This window comes from Anomalospiza imberbis, chromosome 6, assembly GCF_031753505.1.
Source record: "Anomalospiza imberbis isolate Cuckoo-Finch-1a 21T00152 chromosome 6, ASM3175350v1, whole genome shotgun sequence".
Classification (NCBI taxonomy): domain Eukaryota; kingdom Metazoa; phylum Chordata; class Aves; order Passeriformes; family Viduidae; genus Anomalospiza; species Anomalospiza imberbis.
This window is the reverse complement of record NC_089686.1, coordinates 12,582,790-12,604,468: the sequence shown is the minus strand read 5'-3', so window position 1 is coordinate 12,604,468 and position 21,679 is coordinate 12,582,790. Positions and strand designations below refer to the sequence as shown.

At 39.8% G+C, this 21,679-nt stretch overlaps 2 protein-coding genes across 6 annotated transcripts in view; one reads left to right on the top strand and one right to left on the bottom strand.

The window, feature by feature from the left end:
• SETD3 (SET domain containing 3, actin N3(tau)-histidine methyltransferase) overlaps window positions 1–21,679 on the bottom strand; it is a 611,377-nt gene that overhangs the window by 56,938 nt on the left and 532,760 nt on the right. The window contains exon 1 of one of the 2 annotated variants that reach the window (XM_068192424.1): window positions 4,302–4,326. The exons of the other annotated variant lie outside the window; for it this stretch is intronic. The gene's annotated coding sequence lies outside the window, so the exon portion shown is untranslated. Of the gene's footprint in view, window positions 1–4,301; window positions 4,327–21,679 lie in introns of those variants that run through there. 2 annotated transcript variants of the gene reach the window in all.
• CCNK (cyclin K) lies at window positions 4,730–21,675 on the top strand. Of its 4 annotated transcripts, none has more exons than XM_068192438.1 (12): window positions 4,731–4,881; window positions 5,519–5,623; window positions 6,658–6,924; window positions 7,902–7,983; window positions 8,573–8,704; window positions 9,497–9,602; window positions 9,742–9,799; window positions 11,573–11,742; window positions 12,646–12,929; window positions 16,938–16,971; window positions 18,131–18,205; window positions 20,347–21,675. In XM_068192438.1, the coding sequence occupies exons 3-12, from the start codon at window positions 6,728–6,730 to the stop codon at window positions 20,970–20,972; spliced, it is 1,764 nt and encodes a 587-aa protein (XP_068048539.1). In that variant the 5' UTR covers window positions 4,731–4,881; window positions 5,519–5,623; window positions 6,658–6,727; the 3' UTR covers window positions 20,973–21,675. The 4 variants fall into 4 exon arrangements, with proteins under 4 accessions (XP_068048540.1, XP_068048539.1, XP_068048538.1 ...); XM_068192437.1 differs by lacking the exon at window positions 4,731–4,881 and adding an exon at window positions 5,002–5,155; XM_068192439.1 differs by lacking the exon at window positions 5,519–5,623 and having other exon boundaries at window positions 4,730–4,881.

The window sequence follows — 21,679 nt, the reverse complement described above, 5'->3', positions numbered from 1 at the left end:
ATACAAACATATAAAAAGGACAATCTACAAACTGATCTGCATTCAAAAGGCTAGAATCAGATAGCTAACACAGGAGCCCCAGAGATTGACTCCCCTCCTTTCAGTGCAGGTTATCACACTCTTAACAGAAACAATAAAAAAATGAACTGAATAGAACTGACAGACTTTACAGTCTACCTTCAATTATAAAAACAATTTCAGCCTACATTAAAACACTAGTTGAAAACCATATGTTCAAACACTGCTGTAGGCACTTCCAGGACAGGTTAGCCAATTCCTTCAGAGATATTGGGAATATACCCAAGAATAAAATAAGCCAACTAATCTGTCATCCCCAGTACATAACAGACTTTAACATCAGGCTCAGAAAATCCTTCTGGAAAGTAAAATGATATCTCTCAAGTTACAAGTTATATTGTATTTTGATTCCTAATAGGATATTAGCAGTTACATTCTCAGAAGCATGTATTTTCCTTTATTTCTGCTTTATGTATTACCTACATCTGGCCAACTTCAGGGCCTGTAAACACCAGTACTGGAGATAAAACTGATCTCAAGCACAGTCATTCACATCTCTGCATGATGCAGCCCAGGTTAGGTATGCAGGTGGAAGCCTCCTGCAGTGACAGGTCTGCTGCTCTGGCCTGGTCACAGAACCCAGAGCTGAAATGAAATACAGCTCTAATTCTTCCTTATTTCAAAGAAAGAAAAAGGATTAACAGACTACCTGAACAGGATGGGAAGTGGTAAAGGAAGGGCAGGGATAGATGGAGCAACTGGAATAGTCATTTGTTAGAAGAGATGCAATCAAGAGGCAATGTAGGGCAGAGCAGCTAAAAACAGAAAAAGGAGCAAAGAAGGTTAAAGCAGAGGAAGGGCAAGACCAAAAATGCAAAGCAATGTTAAAATACACTTGGGCATGAAGTCACCTCTTAACTGCTATAAACACATGCCTAGTTCCAAATACACAAGAATAAGGCCAGACAACACTAATGGGCCATTTCTATGGAGCAATGAAGAACTGCTGTACTTTTCGTTTTGAGAGGTTCTTTCTCATATTTTACATAACAGTCTAAGTTAAAAACACTATTAGTCATCTAAAGTCAAATCTAGGAAGCTGAAGTGTCTATTAACAAGTTCTTTAGCAAATGATGGTCAGAATCAAATAATTCCCTTTACTATAGAAAGCTGTACCACCACAGGTGTGTCAACCACAAGCACAAGCCTAAAAGATTTGGAAAAGAGGAAAGACTGAACCACTGCTGTATGCATTGCATACATCTACTCTGCAAAGAACAAGCTGCTAATCCCATTATAGTGTAGGGTTAAGGAAAGAATGATGGTGATAGTGGTAACTGTGATACTGGGAAGAAGCCAATCTACAGAATAATACCAAAAGAAACCACTAAAATTAGTTAAATATTTGCTTGATACACTTACAAAAAACACCAGCTACAACAAATTTAGCTAATTGTCGGGAATCAAATTCCTAAAGACATTTATTCTTATAATTAGAATCAAAGAAAACGTGTCTTGACAGTATTCTGATTACAGATGCTTCAGGTAGCACTAATCTACTAAAAAAAGGAAGTCCTGTCATTTTGACATTATCTCCCTCCCCACCCAGTTGAACCTATCTAGATACTAAGCACAAGACTACCTCATGCATTAAATATAAACTTCTGGTAAGAAATTATTAATTTGAATGTAGCATAAAATGCTGAAGGGCAAAAAAAAAAAAGTCCATATCCAATAGAATAGCTCAAAAAAAGTATGTATTTCTTAATTCACTTTTATCAGCTTGCTAATTTGGAACTATTACATTATTTACCACAGGTTTGTCCCTATACCCCTTAGCCTCCCATTAAAGCTTTCTTAAGCAGATGGAGTGCTTCTTACTATCAACACCTGACTGATCTTTCTAGGGAAGATAGTTTACTAACTGTCCACAGGAAACAAGCTCTTAACTCCCTTGCCTGCCTCTTGAATCAGATCCTCAGACTGCTATTTGACCAGAAAAGGAAAAATACTTACTCTTTAAAGAAAAGAAGCTGATAAACTCTACCAATTTACCAACCCACTTTTGTAATTTTTTTTGCTTGAATTTTGCTTCTCCTGAAGACTCCCACAAACTTTTTTCCCCCAATTCCTTTAGAGCAGAATTAAAAACCCTTATGTACTGTCTTTGTCTGCATGTTCCTAAATAATGTTCTTAATTTAGAAAATATTAACCTCACTTTATATAATATAACTCCTAATTGAGAATAAAGCAAGCCACCCTGACTTCAGCCATCAGTAAGGCAGACTTAACAGAACCACCCAGGCTTCCAAAAGCTTAAGCCACAGGCATCATGAGGTCTCATGCACCGAGCATTATGAAAGCCCACTAGAAAAGATACAGATCCCTTAAGATTTCCAGTACCCTTAAAGTGCCTCTTTTTTTTTGAAAGAGCAACCACTGAAATAGTCACTTGCTAATAACTACACAATTTGTCAAATTAACTACATAACCAGAACAACTATGATGAAGTATTACATAGATACAGAAGACATGTCAAAATAGATTTATTACAATTAAAACATCATCAAGATGTACACTTTTCCACACAGAGAGGCATAACACAGTCTATTTTTAATTTCTGTACCATACTGAAATCAGAATTCTATTTCAAGGCATGTCTGACTTCAGCAACAGATCAGGCCATCTCTGGAAATAGTGATATACAGATTACAAATAATTTCAGGGTCTGTGGCATTTCTTCCCCCAACAGCCTAAAATCTATTTCTCAGCACACAATGTGAAGAACATGTTTTCAACTCTACTGCAATGTATATTTCAATCCCTGCTAAACATAACTGAAAACTAAGGCACAATCCAGCATGCTTGAATCTCTACCATATTAAGTTACTTAATTGAGCAAAAATATCAGGAAGCCACCCCCGCCTTTGAGCCCATCATGCCTTTCCTTCCCACAACTTGTACACTGGCTTACTATTTTGTACCAGGAACCTGATAGCGGACATGCAGGATGCCACAGTTGTTTTTCACTCACCTATGGGATTACAACAACTGAAAGCAGAAAACACTTGTGAGACATTAAACTAACATTGTAGCGATTTTCAGAGAACCAAGCTGTCACTTGAATAGACAGGTGCCTTCCTTACATGCTCTTAGAAGGGACAAAGACAATGTACTTTCAGCTTGATCTCAGGAGCAAGCTTAGGTTCCAAAGTCCAGCCAGAAGAGCAGATACCAAGCCTGGGGCAAGAGCAGCTTTGAACCATGAGGGACAACTTCCAAAACTGAGCTTATTCTGATTGTGGGGTAAAAAACTGTATGTCAAATTCAATATTTAGGAATTTGCTAAGAACTGAAGCAAAGCACAGTCTCAGCTCAAGCAACTCTAATCAAGTGTTGCTGGGTAAGGAAGAGGAGGAAGGGTTCACGGGACAAGCAGCTGTTGTAGCAATAGGGGAAGGCTGAAATACCGAGGCTGTTTCAGGAGTAACACCCCTGTCAATAAACAGTTTACGATTTATTCTAATTTTAACTCCCCCCCCCTTTTTTTCTTCCAAAGATTTAACTCTTCTTAAGCAGGCTGCAGACGGGGTGAGAAAGGAAAGAAACCAGAGCACTCTTCTCCAGCCAGAGGAGGGCTCTGAGGAGCCATACACCCGCAGAGACGCCGCTGAGCCAGACCCCGAGAGCTGGGGGGCAGGGGAGGCTCTATGGGAAACTGAAGTAGGAGCAGGGAAGATTCAAATCGTATCACATATTAAAAAAAAAATCCTAATTACATCACGAGGAAAGCAATTTTAAGCGATTTGCTTTACTCTCGTTTCTATCAGCCTCTCGAGGGGGGATGGGGCAAGGGAAAACGCCAGTGCCGCCGCCTCGCTCGCTAGAAAGGCGCGCAGGCCGGCCTGGAGCGAACCCAGGCCGGCCTGGAGCGAACCCGGCCCGCCCACGGCGGACCCGGGGGACGCGCCGGCCCCGGCGGCCGGGCAGCGGGCGAGGGAAAGGCCGGGGCGAGCCGCGGCGGAGGCTGCGGCTCGCAGGGGAAGGAGGCCCGGACCAGCCCCGCACCGGCCACGCGGGGGAAGGCTGGGGCGGCGAGGCCCGCGGGGCGCGCCCCAGGGCGGCGGGATGGGGTGTCCGGAGAGAGCGGCGCCTCCTGCGGGGAAGGAGGCGGCGGAGCGGGGCGAGCCCACGCCGCCCGGAGGGTTGAGAGGAAGGGCCCGTGCCGCGCCGGGGCGAGCGGCTGAGGCAGGGGAGGGGGCGCGGGCAGGCCCCGCCTTACCTCCCGCCAGCGGCTGCTCCTGCCTGGCCCGAGGGAGCGGCGCACCCGAGCCCGCGCCGGACGCCGCTGCCCGCGGTGGGGAGGCGGAGGCTCCGCCCGGCCCCGCCCCCTCCTGCGCCCCCGGCCGCCATTGGCCGAGCTGCCGCCCGCCGGAAGGCCCCGCCCCTCCCGCCCCCGTGGCGGCCAATCCTTGGCGGCCGGCCTCAGACAGGGCACGGCAGCGCTCCCATTGGCTGTCATTCAGTCCCCGTTGGCCCGCCTTCAGGTCTCTATTGGTCTCTGAGGCTCGCAATCTTCCCCTTTAGCGTTCCGATTGGTCCGCCCCCAGCGCACGGCGGCACGTCGGCCTCCTGCCGCGCCTCAGCAGCCGCCGACCGAGCCGGGATTGGGCGGGAGGCAGAGGGGGCGCCGCCGCTTCCCATTGGTGGGGCCGCCGTCCTCGCGCGCTACGCCTTTGCGACGTGATGACGCAGCGCGCGGCCAGGCCTGGCTCCCAAGATGGCGGCGCGCAGGGCGCGGAGGCCGCGCTGTCGCTGAGAGGCCCCGCGCTCCGGTGCGGCTCCCGCTCCCCGCGAGCCCCGTGAGTGCGCGGGGCCCGCCCGGGCCGCCCGCCGGCGACAGCCGCCGTCTGGGGAAGGGGGGAAGGGAGCGGGGAGGCCGGGGTGGGGAGCGAGCGCCTCCCCGGGCACCGGCAGCCCCGTGCAGGGAGGCCGGGCGGGCGGGTCTGAGAGGCGGTGTGAGCATCCCCGGCCGCGTTGGGGCTGCAGGGGCGGAGCTGCGGTCGGTGGGTTCGTCTCAGGTAAGGTATGAAAGAGCCGCGATCGAGCTCTGGAACTCTCCTCCGGTTTAATGGAGTGCGTAAAAAGGCAGGGAAAACTTATTATTTCCGGGCGGTGCAGTGTCTGGATTGGGACGTTTAAGATGGCTCATTTAAGATGTTTGCGGGTGATAATTTTCATTCCTGGTTCCGTATTCGGAAATGCGTTCGGGCTTTTATAGAAACAGATCTTGTCGCTTCAGGCGCTTTTCGCGTTAACTGGTTTTTAAGCGCTTTAGAAGTTAGAAAGTAAAATTTCTTGTAAGGCGGAAGGATCGTTGCAGTTATAAAAAATAGCACCTTTCTAGTAAATGTGATGGGAATGTGTGGTCGTGGCCTGGCGCGCTTTTGTTGATTCTGGAAATAGTTTTTAGTAGCCATTTACTTTTTCTTGTGGCAGAATTTAGATCTGTCTGTGACCGATACCACGAGTTGTGAAGGTGATTCCAAAACGACCGTGAGGCAGAGACAGTTTCCTTTATTCTGAAAAAGAAACTTTTTGAAGGTGAGCGAGGTGCTGCTTGTAGGCATCGTTCTGTGGCTGTTCACGTGGTCTTCCTTCCGTTTTCGGAAGGGAAACGTCTCGAAAAGTAATAACTGATTTTAAGAGTTTTAAGCTTGGGTCTTCCTGTGGCTGTCTTGCTTAGAGCGAATATGTTGCATCATATGTCAATGACTGCCTGTTATGCAAACCTTTGCAGGTGACTGCAGTAATCTGGGAATAGTATCTGTAGTTGAATTGGAGTAAGAGCAGTTTTGTGCCTGAAAGAAGTACAGGCAGCGAGTGCTCCTTCTTTAAGCTGAGGCATGGCTGAATATCTGTCATAATTCAAGCACCAGAATGGTGCCTGCCGAGCTCTGTGATCTGCATCTGTGTACACAAAGTGCTGGTAAACGGGGGCAAGTAGGAGACTCTTGGGGTGTATTCGGTTGCCTTGTTTGGGGGATGATTTTAGATGCTGCCATACTCTATTAAACTCACGTTGGTTGTCTTAGTCTTGGTATGTGAAAGACCACTGACACGTTTTTTTCTTTAAGTGATGCAAGTCCAGATGACTTTACAAAGCTTCTGCCAAGTGGTTGCTGCTCAAGGTGTCCTTGGGAGCAGGCAGGTATTTAAGAGGCACCTCACTAGTGCCTTTCCTAATTACCAATAGTCAGCCAATCCCCCTGACTTTCCAAATCTTTCTGCAGCCACCACTGAATTGTTTTTTTCCTAGTTTCAAGGACAAAGTAGATGGAAGTTGTTCTATTAAGAAATAGCAGATATTGTTGGAGATGTATTCTTGAAGTTTCCTTATTAAACAGGTAATAGCAAGGATAACCTATGGCTTTTTCTTTCTATTTGCAATATATGGCGAGTATGGGGATTATATTTGCAGTATATAAAGTCAAAGTTCTTTATTACTTGAGCACAGGAAAAAGTTCTTTCCAACAGGCAAGGCTAAGCACTATTCTTCTTTACTCCTCTTTGAGCAGGAGCTTCAGAAGACAGTTCTTTCTATTTTTAAAGACTTCCTTTTTTTTCTTTTCTTCAAGGTCCTGAAGTGACTCTCTGAAGACTTCGTTTTTGAAAATTTAAAAAGCAAAGACAATTTTGTTTTAATAAATGAAGGAGAATAAAGAAAATTCCAGCCCTTCTGTAAACTTGGCAAACCTGGACCATACAAAGCCATGCTGGTACTGGGATAAGAAAGATTTGGCACACACACCATCACAGCTTGAAGGGCTTGATCCAGCTACAGAGGCACGATATCGCAGGGAAGGGGCCAGATTCATATTCGATGTGGGAACACGTTTAGGGCTGTATCCTTTACACTCATGTTGGTATGAAATGTCTCTATGAATAGTGAGTTTTCAGAATAAAATGCACAAGAAATGGAACATGCTCAGCTGTTCAGATGTTTAATTGCTAATCAAAAATATATTTGTGTTGAAGTGCCTTTTGATGTAATGTGTTCCTACACAATTTCTATCCATTCATTGGATAAACAAGGTTTCAATTTGGTGATAGAGAAATAAGATGATGCAGACTTTCCAATTAAGAGTAACTTCTGTGAGTTTTGAAACTCAGTGTTTCACTATATGAATCTACATGACTTCTCAAATTTTGAATTTTTCCCTCAGTTTTCTAGATTGTTAGAATCTGGCCTTTGAGGCTTCTAACCTCTGCCTCCCCAGTCTTGGTCTTTGGTGGCTGTTTTTTTGTTTCATGGCTTGGGATTTACAACTGTGTATAAATTCTCCCGACTGCCCCACTCCATCATAAACAGCCATAAATTTTCTGCTTCCTATATTCCTATACTTCCTTTAATCTCCTTAATAAAGCATGGTGAAGACAAAATTTTTACTTGTCTTAAAGTGAAGAATATGGAGCATGTTCAGATTTCATTTGCATTTGTAGGTGTGAATAGTAACTTTCCTCCACACCAGCACTTGAATGTGAAGCAATAATTGTTCTGTTCCTTTGTGTACCTACTGCTGGATTTGCCCTTCTCTGAGGCAGGTATGGTGCAACACAGGGTGACCTTATGTGCATCCTCTTGGAAATACAATCAGGACTTTGCACACTTACAACAAATGCTTTAGATGTCAGCTGCATCTGGGCCTGATCATGGTATTTACACAGCTTTAAGGGCTTTTGTGGCTTTCTTTGGTTTTTTTTCCTAAAGCTCCTGAACAGCCAATTACTTGAAGTACTTGATAAAGCAGAATCCATTGTGCATGTTTGGTTTTAAATTTGTTTTATGTGCTGTTTGAAAATCCTTAAATCTGCACCACAGACATTATGACACTCTAGCAACCGGAATAATTTATTTCCATCGGTTTTATATGTTTCATTCCTTCAAACAGTTCCCAAGATACGTGAGTATTTAGAATATTGATGACTTAATTTATTGATTACACTGCGCAGGGACTATTTGAAATGGTGATTAGTCAATTGGGTACCAATACTGCTGTTCACTACAGAAAGATGGAAAATCAGCATTTTGTCTTTTAATTATTACAGCTTAAGATTCGTTGTTCTTGCCTGTTTACACATTTCTGTTTACGCTCAGAAATGTATTGACATTGCAGTTACAACTTGCTGATATTGTTCTTTAGGAGTAGCAGCTGTAGTGCTGGCACTTCTGTATTAGCTGAAAGAAAAAAAGAAGTGTAATACAGTTTTAAAACTGCTTGAGAGACAGCATTGAACCAGGACAAATTGTGCTTTGGGTTTCTGACCTTGAAATGAAGTTGTATAAAATAGACAGTCCTCCAAATTCTGTATTTTTCCTCTAAGAAAATAAAAGTTTACACTATATTAAAATAGAAATTATTATGCTCATTAAGTCTTTCTTGGGAGACTTTGACAGTATTGTTAATGGAAACTGACAGTGCTTTTATAAGTCTAAACTGTATTGCATATCTACATGCTGACCACTTTTTGAAAGTACTTGCCTTCTTTTAGGTGACAGGAGCCTGCTGTCTCTTCCTAGCAGGAAAGGTTGAAGAAACACCCAAGAAATGTAAAGACATAATTAAAACAGCTCGTAGCTTACTAAATGATGTACAGTTTGGGCAGTTTGGAGATGACCCAAAGGTAAAAATACTCATGTTGAAATTGATTTTATCCTGTTGTACTGTAGTAAAGTGGCACATGCTCAATAGAGCATTGACTGATTTTCAGTTGTTCTAAATTAAATTAGATGTTCAGCATGCATTTATGGTTCTTCTGGGTAATGTGGCTGGTAGCTTTGAAAGTAATTCTTTCTAATAAAAGTAGCTTTGGGAGTTTACTGGAATAATTATTTTCTTAAAAAGTTAGCATTTCATTTAATGTAAATTCTGATATTATTTTTCAAATTAAAGTAAATTTGAGTAATTTCAGCCAGAGCAAGAAATTTTACCAAGTCATAAATTCTAAATAATCTAAATGGGATTTTAGGAAGTAATAAATAGTGAATCTTAAATAAGAGAATAGATCTCAAAAGTACTTAGAAGTTTATTGTTTACATCATTGACTTAGCAAAACTATGCTTCTCTTAAAATTTCTTTATTTTAAATAGCAGAAGGACTTAAAACTTTTGAGTGAAATGTGCTAGAGCTTATATTTTTGTTGTGATTGTGTATCTGTCAATTTCATGCTGTGTCCAGTTCATTATTCTGCAGAGGAACAGGGATTTTAAACATCACATCCCCTGTCCTCACTCAAATAAATGTGAAGAAAAGGTATCTGAGTTTAAAATAATATTGTAAGTTGGAGAGCTTTCTGTTCTCCTTGGAGACAAACATGGCTGCCTGGAGGTGCTCTGAAGTCTTGCCCTATACTAGGATAAAGTATTTTTGAGTGAAAGAAGGAATAATACTGTGGTTACCTTGTAACTCTCTGTAGGAAGAAGTGATGGTACTTGAAAGAATCTTACTACAAACGATAAAGTTTGATTTGCAAGTGGAACATCCATACCAATTTCTTCTCAAGTATGCCAAACAGCTCAAAGGTAAAATATTGCAGGGTGAGCACGTAATGCCTGTTACTAATTTCCAGAACTTAATGTATTAACAGTGCAAGAAGATTCTACTTCTAGCTGTTTGTCCCTCCTAATTTTATGTCCTAATTTTTTTATAATTGTTTTTCAGGAGACAAAAATAAAATTCAAAAACTGGTTCAAATGGCATGGACATTTGTCAATGACAGGTAAGATACACCTAAGAAACATACTGAAAGTGAAATAGTTACTGTTGCTTACATTGTTGTGGTATTGGATATTTTTTGACAAATATTTGATTTTTTTTTCTGCTTGTTACATGTTTTCTTGGTCATGTTCTTCAGTGTTTCTTTCTATAATAATGGAAATTACCATGATAATTCCATTGAGCACAGAATCTGGAATGAGTATGAAGTAGACCAGTAAAACCTCTGCAGTGTTGTGGCACTAATTTAGTGCTGCATTAAGAAGAAACTTACTGTTTAAAAGGGCCAAACCAAATTCTAAATCTCCTGGATACAAATCAGCTTCTTGCCAAATCTGTGATATATGGTACATTCTGAAAAAAATAAGTCACTTCTCAATTCCATCAATATATTTTTAATGTGATATTTTGGTAGTAGTGAAGTAGCCATTAAATTCACTGAGGAATACAGTTTTTAGCACTGGATTTGCAATTTCTTGAATAATGAACTTGTAAGAATGACATCATTTAATGCGAGTGCATGTAAAAGCATTTCTCATGTGGTACTGAAAAAAAACCAAAACAACTTGACACACTTTAGTCTTGTTCAGGAGGATTCTACAGAGCTGGACAAGCTAATTTATTTAGGACTTCAATATTACTTTTTTATTTCCATAAGCAAACCCTTTAAAAAATGTGTTGACTGTCCAGAAATTGTGAATACATGGCTTTCAGTCATGCCTACAGCAGTAGAATGTCATAAAAAAGAGGTGTCTTTTTAATCATATGCCTGATTTGAATTAGCCCTGTGTGAGCTCAGATTTTGTAAACTCTCCAAATTAATTTGACCATAATTAATGTGGATCTTGAATTGTTTACTTCAGCTGCTGTCATTCTTGAGATTATGGTGTTACAGGTAGAACAAAATTATGGCATAACTGTCACTGTTAAACTTGTCAAACTACTGTAATTTATCCATCAAAATTTGAACACCATTGTACTTGGAATTAGATAATGCTTAATATTTTAAAAACCTAATAATTAAAATGCACTTCAGGAAAACACTTGTATGAAGTTGGAGGGGTTGTTTCAAATGATGCATAATAATTACCTCTGTTCTGAGGAGGCTATATTGTGCTTTCTTAATAAGCACCATATTAGAAGTTTACTTTGTTTATAGGATCCTAGGAAAATAATTCTGTGCTTTGCATTACAGGCCTTTAGAATACAGCCACAGTGAATTCATGGAAATTCTGATTTAAAATTCTGTAAGCAGATTATGTGCTACAGAATCTATGGAGAAAAGAGAAAAAGTGTTTCATAATTTAAAATCAATACCAGGAAATAGTAATTGATTATGACAGAGACTTAGTAAATATCAATAATACCAATAACTTCAATTATTTTAGCATTAGCTTTAACAAAGGCTATTTAAGAGATAACCTTTTATATGTTGATCTAAAAGTTGTGTTGCACTTGACAAGTTGCTTTGCAAGTTCATGTTGGCTGTTCTGTGGGGTTTTGGGGTTTTTTTACTATTTGTTTACATTTTATTGACAAACATTTTGGAAGCTCCAAAATCTGATTTGGGACCTGATTTCATGACAGTGGTAGTCCAGAAATAATTAAGTTTTGTAAACTCTTTTGTTTAACAAGGCTCTCGATTAAAATTGCCCGAGAAGTTAGAATGTGATGGGATTTTAAACCCTGTTAATTACAGCTGCTGTACTTTAAAGCGCACTTGGACAATCAGGTAATCTCCAGGGTTGTGTTTTGCTTGGTTTGTTTTCTGTTACAGTCTCTGCACTACACTGTCCCTGCAGTGGGAGCCTGAGATCATAGCTGTTGCAGTTATGTACTTAGCAGGCCGTTTGTGCAAGTTTGAAATACAGGAATGGACATCAAAACCCATGTACAGACGATGGTGGGAGCAGTTTGTCCAAGATGTTCCTGTTGATGTTTTGGAAGGTATGAAAACCATTTCCCACAGCATTTCTTGCAACTGTGTGGCCTAGGTCATAAATAAATGCAAATAGCTTTTTATCTAGGTTTCAGTCAAAATAATCTTAAGTCGAGTATGTAACTCAGGTTGTATGTGCTGTGCCTTAATCAGGTTTTAAATTGAACTGGCTTAGATTAGAAGTATATTTAATCATCATGATTAGTCTTTTGTTCAATGTTTGCTTTACAATTTGTTTCGTTTTTAACACGTCTAATTAGCCTGAATTGTCATGGTGTGGTTTCTATATTTTTAATGATTATCTACTCCCCATTTTAAGTAAGTGTTTCTACAAACACTGGAACTAATGGAGCCTGATTTCCAGCAGTCTTCCCATTGATAATTGGTCTCTTTGACCAAATTGTGCTAGGATAGGAGGTTTTTGTGGTGTACCATGAATGATGAAGAGATTATGGGGGACCTTTATCTCCTAATGTGTTGGAAGAAGAATTTAATACTAGTCCTTTCCTTAGTTTCCTAAAACTTTTTTGACTGGCCTAACAAGACATGTATATGTTTTAACATATAATCTTCCACTTGCTTTCTGTCCTGTTAGTGTGGTTACCTGTCTCTCCAGGCACACAGTAATGGCATACAGTGTGTTATTACCAAGACACTGTTCTTCTGAAAGGTGTGCATATACTTGTACATATTGCTCAAGATAGGCAGAAGAAACTCAGAAATGCAAGTATAAGTTGAAAATTAATCTGCTTTTAAAAAGTTATTTCATTCATTATTATGATGTGTAATAATTGCATTGAATTTTGCCAAAGCTGATGTGCAGTACAAATCAGAGTTGATAATTGTGTTAAGTACAGGCTTGTACATTATAAGGTTGTAATACTTTGGAATTTTCTTTCTTTATTATTAAGATATCTGTCATCAGATCCTGGATCTATACTCGCAGGGAAAACAGCAAATGCCTCATCATACTCCTCATCAGCTGCAGCAGCCACCATCTCTTCAGTCTACACCCCAGGCGCCTACAGTCCAGCAGTCACAGCAATCCCAGAGTTCAGAGCAATCCCAGACACAGCAGCAAAAAGAGTCTCAGCAGTCAGCACAGCAACAGCAGCAGCAGCAGCAAACACAAGCACAGCAATCTAAAAAGCCCTCTCCCCAGTCAAGTCCTCCTAGACAAATTAAAAGACCAGCAGTAAGTTGAACTTTACCTTGCAATTTATTTTCAGGCTGATCTGATGCCCATTTGATTTAAAGGCCACAATGTGCAGCAAACTTGTGTTTGCTTTAAGAATGAGCCTTGTAATTGATTTTATGTAGTTGATTTTCCTTGATTATGTGGTAACTTCGTTAATGCCAGACAGCCTTTAAAGTTCTGACATATGACATTCTTATTCCACTTGAGCCAAAAGCCATGGAGAGGCTTTGCAGTCAACATGAGCTGTTCATGCTCTCAGTCTTTGTGGTTCTGGGCCATCTAACTTCATTGTTTTCTCTATTAAGCAGGTTTAATTTAGGGAGGGTTTCTTGTGCTGCACCTGAATGTAGAGATGTGCACAATGCTGATGAAGACATTATTTGACTCTTTGATTACTAATATTAAGAGAATAGTGACTTGTAAGGTTATATCAAAATTTTTGAAAAAAAAAGTATTTTAAAGTAATCCTTTAACAGTAGCAGCCTATAGATCATCATACTTTATAGCCTCACTTTGTCCATAATATCACATCATAATCGAAAACAGGAAGCTACATTAGCAGTTGGATAGTGTCACAAGTACTCTGAGCACTTTTTGACAGCCATCAAGTTCAAATTAAACTTTCAGATTTTAATGTATATTTCTGTTATTTTTTTTAACCTGTAAGTTAAAAAAAAATGTTACCCAAGTTTTCTTTCATGTGTACTTAGCAAGAGGAGTGTTTCCAGAAATACAGTCTTTGGAACCAGTCCATTTAGGATGTAAATTTTATTTTAACTTGTGCTCCAACTTGTAATTAATGCATGCCCAAACTAGAGAACAGACATCAGGGAAAAACAAATTAAAAAAACCAAACCAAAAACTAGAAGCAGCAAATACTGTAATGAAATGGAATTGGAAGAGTGCAGCATCCTCCTGATGGCAGACTCCCAAAAAAAGACAAAAATGTAACTCTGTAAAGCCTTGGTCTTGTAAGTGCAGGATAGAGCTTACTAGAAGAAAAGACCTGCTCTGAAATTTGTAGCTGTTGCACTGAACTTTAGCATTGTTCAGGATAGAAAGGTGATAATATTATTAATTAGCTTGAAAACTGTGAGAGTTCTTTATAAGTATTATGTATTTCTTCTACTTTTTACTTCATTTTTTTTATGCCATCAGCACAAAATCTGCTTGTGTTGTCAGGCCTATAGGATCTCTTACAATTTTCTTCAACAAAAATGCCTGGCACATCAGAAACTGTTAATAACAATTTTGGTTTTTCCTGTGTGTGCCATCTAAGTTGTTACAAATGCTTGTTCATTCTTGTAAAGGATCTACCACTACAGTACTACTGATTTTGCCCCATCCCATATGTTAATGAAGTATCTCATGGAAAAAAGTGATGCTTTTGCATGGATAGTATCTGTTGTTCTTGAGCAGTTGCCTCTGGTCAAGCCATCGTAGATAAGTGAAACTTGTCTTTTCCTGAAATCAGTTTGAGGTCCATCACCTAATCAAGGAAAAAATAGTAGATACTAAGCAGCCACATCAAATAAAAAGCAAAGGGTGTTTTGCAACAAATAAAAAACAAAGGGTGTTTCAAAACTCAAAGGAGTTTTGTACGAATACAGCACAAGCAGGGTGAATTTGAGAAAATTAAATGTGATGATTCAAAATTGTTCTTTATCCAGAAAGCAGTCTGGGAGAACAAGATGTGTGGTGTTGGAAAGGTTTACTTGGTGCTTCTAGAATGTTCTTGAGTTAGATGTACTATAAACCTTACTTAAAATCTTTGCCTGCTTCTGTAAATGGGGCTTTGCATGACTTTTCCTTTGGTTTGTGCAGAACAGAAATACACTTTGTTCCTGGAGGCCAGATTTTCAATTTACATGAACTCTTATAACTCCCATTACCTTCTACTGAGCCAAGATGCTTTCAAGCAGCTGAGGCATTGGCCCATGACTTACAGACCCATATCAGTTGTCTAAAGCATCTGCACATCCTCTTCATCTCTAGTGGTGAAGAGTGCTTGAGTTTTCAGTTGATTTCACTAAAAATATACTGGTGAATCATTAGATGTAAATAGTATTTTCATTCGGATTAAACTACAAATTGTTGGGGGGACAATTTTATTGCTTGCAGAAAGAGCAGTAAAGGAACAGTTCCATTGTATAGATTCAGCTGAAGGTATTAAATATCCACCAGCCTGACAGTAGATAATTTTGATAATATATTATTGTTTATTATGACCCTCAGGTGTTTTGGCCAGGGCAGTACAAACTACAGTGCAGTAGAATGACCAAATAAATGCTTATCTCTATTTTAGCAGCTGCTGTTGTTAGAGAATTGTGGCTGCTTGATTCTTTTTTTTTCCTTCAGCATAAATGCAGTTTAAATTGAAATTTGTTTTTTTCTGTCATGAGTTATTTTGCTCCAGTTTCTTGTTCTACTCTGATATTGCACCTTGATGGGTTTTTTTTAATATTGCTCCATATTAACAATTGCACAGTAATTGAACTGCTTGTCACCTGAAGTGATCAACTGACTTCACAAAATGAGTGATTTTTGGAATAGTTCCAACAAGTAGTGATTTGCTTCTATTTGAAAGTGCAGGGAGAGCTGATGCAGTTTTACAGCCATGGAATTTAGTGCTAGAAAGTCAAGAAAAGACCATCCAAGTAAAATGAAGGCAGCAGATGAGTCCATGAGAGTCACTAAGAAAAAAGTGTGTGTTTGAAATGGTAAGATAAAGATTGTCCTTAAAAAGCAGGAAAGCAGCTGGATGGTGTCTGGAAAATTGAAATGATTATAAAAGGAATATAAGAATGAGGTTGCCTGAAGCAGGCAAAAATTAGCAAAAATTTTGAGAATACCTATCAGAAATAAGGAAAAGAACTGTTCAAGTTGGATTGAAGTGTGTGTCCACTCTTGCTGTGGAAAGTGAAATGAAGGAAACAGAGAACAATTTATGCAGGTAAAGCTACTAGAGATAAACAGTCCCTTAAAAAACCATTTTCATTGAAAAGACAGAGAAGCTGTGTACTGTCCCCCTCTGACCTTCATCACTCATTCTTAATACAGTTGTACTTAAGATTTCAGTTCTCTGCTTTTCTCAGAAAACATCAAGTAGTCATCTCAGTGGGACTGTGTAATCTGGGAAGATTTTTTTATTCCATTATCTGCGGTTGTTTCATAAAACTGCAAAGAAAGAACAACCAACGAAACAATAAAAAACCCAACCAAAAACTTGTGATTGGAAGGATGATGTGAGGGTTTTGGGTTTTGTTTAGTGTGCATACATTTTTTCCTGGCATAACATTTGGATTTTATACACTGCTTTCCATCTGAAGGCTTCTGAAATGTTTTACGCTGTGCAACACTTTCACTGCCCTCCTGTCCTGCTAAATAAAGCATAAGAGCCTGAAGTAATTTTGGCAAAGGTTGAGTGACAGGTCAAGGCAGAATTGGGAACAGAGGCCAAGCCTCTTGTTTTCAGCTCAATGAGCAGTGAACCAGACCATGATGTATGTGCAGTGGATGATAAATACATCAAATGAGATGTAATACTCAGCAGTGGGAACAGCAGGAAATGCTGTGTATAAAATACCTGCTATTTTTCCAGTCTTTTCATTGTGCTAGTTAAGCTGGGCTTTCCCAGTCTGGTTTGACTTTGTTCATCTTGCATTTGCTGTAAGAAACTATAGAAGCATTAGGTTGGAAAAGATCTTAAAGATCATCAATCATTAATGCAGCACTGTCAAGTCTACCACTAAACCATGTCCCCAAGTGCCACATCTACACAACCTTTGAATACCTACAGATGGGATGGTGATTGAACCACTTCTATGGGCAGCCTGTCCCAATGCCTGACCACCCTTTCCATGAAGAGTTTTACCTCATATCCAATCTAAACCTCCCTTGGCACAACTTGAGGCTGATTCTTCTTGTCCTGTCACTTGTTGTCTGGGAGAAGAGACTGACTGCAATGGTCTTATTCTTACATTTTTTCTTCTTTTTTTCAAACAGGCTGTATCTCCAAAAGAAGAAACAAAGGCAGCAGGTAAATATTAATATTCTATTCATGTTGCTTCCATTTTACTGCTTAAACCAGAATAAGTAATTTGCTGACATGCACTTAGTTTGTCTGCTTACAGGCTTGGCAGTTCTAAACTATTTTGATCCTGATAATGTACCTTAAATATATACAATAACTGTTTTTAAAATGTTCCTAACTACAAAACTTGAAATAAATTGAGCATAGCTGTGCCCAAAGAGTTCCTTAATAGTCAATTCAGTAGAAGTCTTGCTAAACTAGTCAACTCTCAGTGTATAACTCTGAATAGTCAATTCAGTAGAAGTCTTGCTAAACTAGTCAACTCTCAGTGTATAACTCCATGCATCATTTGGGAATAGTTCTTCAGCAAGCTCTGAGGCCTTGAAGTGACTGAAGGTACCATGTCATTAAAAAGCTGCACTAAGAGTAAGTGGTTGGTAATCAGTGATGTTTGTAGTGGGTTGTTGGCATGGCTGCCACTAAAAGGCATTTTGTGTCAATAGATAGTGTAGTGAAAGAAATGTATACTCACTGCAGTGATCATACCTGGTTATTTTGTTTATTTGGGGGTTTTTCTTCACTTTGCTGTTTTGGAACAAAGTCAGTCAGGATAGCTAGGATGTACTTCTTAAGGAAGCCGGGCACTTATTCCCCTGTAGCTCTGCAGATAGATTCCAGACAGCTGTCTCTTATCCCTCCTCTCTCCTGTCCAATCGCTATTTTGTTTGGTTTAAGACAAACATTTCCCTAGCAGACCAAACTAGGCAGAAGTTTGTCTGCTAGACAACCCTAGCAGAAGTTCAACTAGTGAACTTCTGAGAGCTGTTCCAACTACTTCCAAGTTAAAGTTTTGGGCTAGAAAGCATACACTTGCTCATCTTCACTTACATACTGTTATTGGGACAGTTTGTCTCTAGTTACAAAGTCACTTGAGCTTGTAGGCATACCTTCTTTTGGAAGACTTGTATGTGATACTTGATGCCACTTTATTTATACAAAGGTGTTGATTTTAGTTTTCTTTCTTAAACATACCTAGTAAATAGGATTTCCACTGCACTTTTGCATAGTGTAATGTGATATGATAATGATTATCATGAGAGCAGAGTTGGAATTTGGAAAATATTGCAGAGTAGTAACCAATCACAAACTGACAAATGTTTTTTAGAGCCACCGCCACCATCTAAAATTCCTAAAATTGAAACTTCACATCCACCAATACCTCCTGCACATCCACCTCCAGGTAAGCTTTTATTTTCTTAAACACGTTTATTCTTGTTAACTTCCTTGCTTTTCATTCAGGTGGTGGTAGGCAATGGTGTGGGGGCAGGGGTTTGTTGCTCTTGATTAATCTGCTTGGCAAGTAAAAATACAAGGTTGATAAGCTCTAGAGGGAATTTCATCATAGTAGCACAGGCTTTTCCAGACAGAAGTAAAAAACTTACAATGGAAACGAGACTATACTAGGTGGATGAAGGCAAAACAAAGCTGCAACAGTTAAAGGCCTAGAATACTAATTGTTAATAGCAGGCTAAAAGGGACTTCTTGATCTCAAAAGGATGGTAGATACCATATTGGATTACTAGACAGCCTTCAGCTGTCCTATAGAAATTTTCCATGTTTTATCTGTCCTACAGGAATTCTACAGGTGTGCAACTTCCAAACCATAATACCAAAAAAAAAAAAAAAAAACAACCAAACACCCAAAAAAACCCACAAAAAACCCCAAAAAAAACAAAAAACCACTGGGGGATACTTTCTTTGCTGTACCAAGCGGATTTTTCTGCCAGGGAACACTAATACTGCACACATGCTGTATGTTTGCAAAATAAACTGCACTGTTGTAAAAATGTGCTTCCAACGCCTTGATGCATTAGCTGTCTTCCAGTGACCCTTAAGTATGACATCAATATTTCACAGCCCATGGTCCATAATGTAACTGTAACATGACAGCTTCTAAAGGGAAGTAGGAGAGAAAAAAGCAGTGCCCTAAAATATAGGAGGACAATTTATCTAATTCGTTAAAATTTAATTAAGAATGAAGTTTTCCTAAATACCATGCTCATTATTCCTTCAGTTGTTACATCTTGAATGCACATCTTGCATGCAGAATGGTTCTGAAAATTAGGAAATTGTTGCCTGCTACAATTTAGGAGCTTGAAGTCACTGAAATCATGAGTACCACAGCCAGCATGCCCACTTTATGTGATTTAATTACGTGGCTTTCCTAGGGGGCAGTTTTGCTGTTAAAATCCTACTTAGGCAGGTAATGGATTTATTTCCCTTGTTACCTGAAATTTTCCTCTTTGTTTATACAAGGATGTAATTGTACAAGCACTGAAACATTATCAAAATAAAGGGCAGCTCTGTGGAAAAGTCAGGTGAAAACAAAGAATGCATCTTGACCAAGTGAACTAGGTGGAGGATTTATGTAAAATTCTGTTAAACAGTGACAGTGTAGTATGCCACTAGAAATGACTGCCCTGCATGTGTTTCTAAATAGCTTTACTTACTGAACAATGTTGTAGATGCTCATATATACAAGCAAGATGTCCCAAACCCTTTTTTGTTGGTCCTTCTAATAATCTCTCTGACCATACAGTCAGGTTGCTATTAGTGGTATTACTTACTTTATAATGCCTGCATTAAGAGGGGAAAACAAACGATTCTTATTTAAAGAGAAGACTGTTTAAAGCATGTTCTTTCCAGAAGTGGCTAATTATAATTCTGTAAAATGCTGACCTTTTTATGAACTTCTCCAGAGTGTCAGGTACTGAGTTCACTGAGATGAATCAGTGGGCAAAGCTGATCAGATTTTATGTCCTTCTTACTTACCTTTTGGTTTTCTTCTTTTTCTTTGGTAAACAGGTTTAGAACTGAGCGTTAAAGACTTGAGACTTTGGCCTGTGTTCTCAAATAATGTTTCCCAATATGGGAAGCAGGTGAAGTGCAGAGGGTAATCCCAGGCCACCTCCTGGACTACCAAAGAGGTAGAAAGGAGGCCTGAACTAAAGAAGGTGAAAGCACTGAACTAAAGATTTTTGGTATCATGAATCCTGTGACTTTTTAAATCCACTAGTTGTGATTCCATCCATCCAGTCTGTTAATTCTGCTGATTGTACACCAATATTTAAATTATAAAAAAATAGTAATAAGAAAGATGAATTTAACTTTTAGAATGAGAAAAGCTGACCTTGAAGCTTTGATAGGCAGCTTAGTTGGTTTTTAGTGACCTGAGACTGTCTGACTGGATACCATATGGCATTCAAAGACTTAGAGAATTGAGTTCTCTTTTGCTAATTTAACTGGAGGAAAAATATGAAGTATTCAGAAGCTGTTCTTGACACTATCCTTCAAAAAAAAAAATTAAATTTTCTTTTCCAGAGCGCAAGCCTCCTTTGACAACAGCAGTTTCAATGGGAGAACCAGAGCAATCTGCTACTGTGGACTCAGTAGATATGCCAAAGGTCCAGATTCCTCCTCCTGCTCATCCTGCCCCAGTACATCAACCTCCCCCTCTGCCACATCGTCCCCCACCCCCACCCCCCACCAGTTATATTACAGGGATGTCTACTACAAATTCTTACATGTCAGGGGAGGGTTATCAAAGTCTCCAGTCAATGATGAAAACAGAAGGACCAACATACGGAGCTTTACCACCGGCCTATGGACCACCAGCTCATCTACCATATCATCCTCATGTCTACCCTCCCAACCCTCCTCCACCACCAGTTCCACCTCCACCCCCTGCTTCTTTCCCCCCACCCAATATTCCACCTCCTACTCCTGGATATCCTCCTCCGCCTACATACAACCCTAATTTCCCACCTCCAAGACTGCCTCCAACTCATGCAGTACCACCTCATCCACCTCCAGGGCTGGGAATGCCACCAGCTAGTTACCCCCCTCCTACTGTTCCCCCAGGTGGACAGCCACCTGTACCACCTCCAATTCCACCACCTGGTATGCCACCTGTAGCAGGACTTGGACGTGCTACATGGATGAGATAGCATGAGGTAATTTGCACGAATATACCTTTACGTTGATTAGACAGGAGTAGATAGCCAAAACCTACGTTGTAAAGATGAAGAGGAGGGTAATCTGTATAATTTAGATGAAGAAATGAGATTAAATGAAAATTTAGCTGATCTGTTTGCAGTATGGTTTATGGTGAGTTATATAGGCTTCTAGATTTTAATCAGCTTTGCAGTATCTATTCTAACTTTATACATTTGACATAAGTTTAAATTGTCTTGACTTATTCCAGCACTGGATTACTTTGTACTAGCAAAACCAGCCATATTGGCTCAATTATATCAGTAAGAAGAAAATTTCCTTCTAGAAATCAGTGCCTATTTTTAAGTATTGAAATAGCCAGATACTATGATATTTGATCTATAATAAGAAACTTCATTTTTAATAGTAAGTAAAACAACACAATGTCAAGCATGAAAGCTGCTTTATTTAAGAGAGATTCTGGATGCTGGCTGACTGGAATAATTTTGAGGTGTTTGCCTTGCTGATAGTTTTGGTTTGGAATGTACTGGTATCTTAAAATATTGTATGTTTACACCTATTTGCAAATTCCTGTACATAATATATATATTTTCTAAGTGTGAAAGTCTGAATGTAACAGCCTACTGTGATGTACATCATAGTTATAAATGGGACTACTTTGTTCACTCTACCCAAATAAAATTGGTTCTGAATTTAGTGG

Bases quoted from the DNA above. Each gene is read 5' to 3' on its own strand.
- CCNK (XM_068192439.1), top strand. From the start codon at position 6,728: ATGAAGGAGAATAAAGAAAATTCCAGCCCTTCTGTAAACTTGGCAAAC. The intron at 7,984-8,572 runs GTGAGTATTTAG...GCCTTCTTTTAG, and splicing joins TCAAACAGTTCCCAAGATAC to GTGACAGGAGCCTGCTGTCT. The intron at 9,800-11,572 runs GTAAGATACACC...TTTCTGTTACAG, and splicing joins TGGACATTTGTCAATGACAG to TCTCTGCACTACACTGTCCC.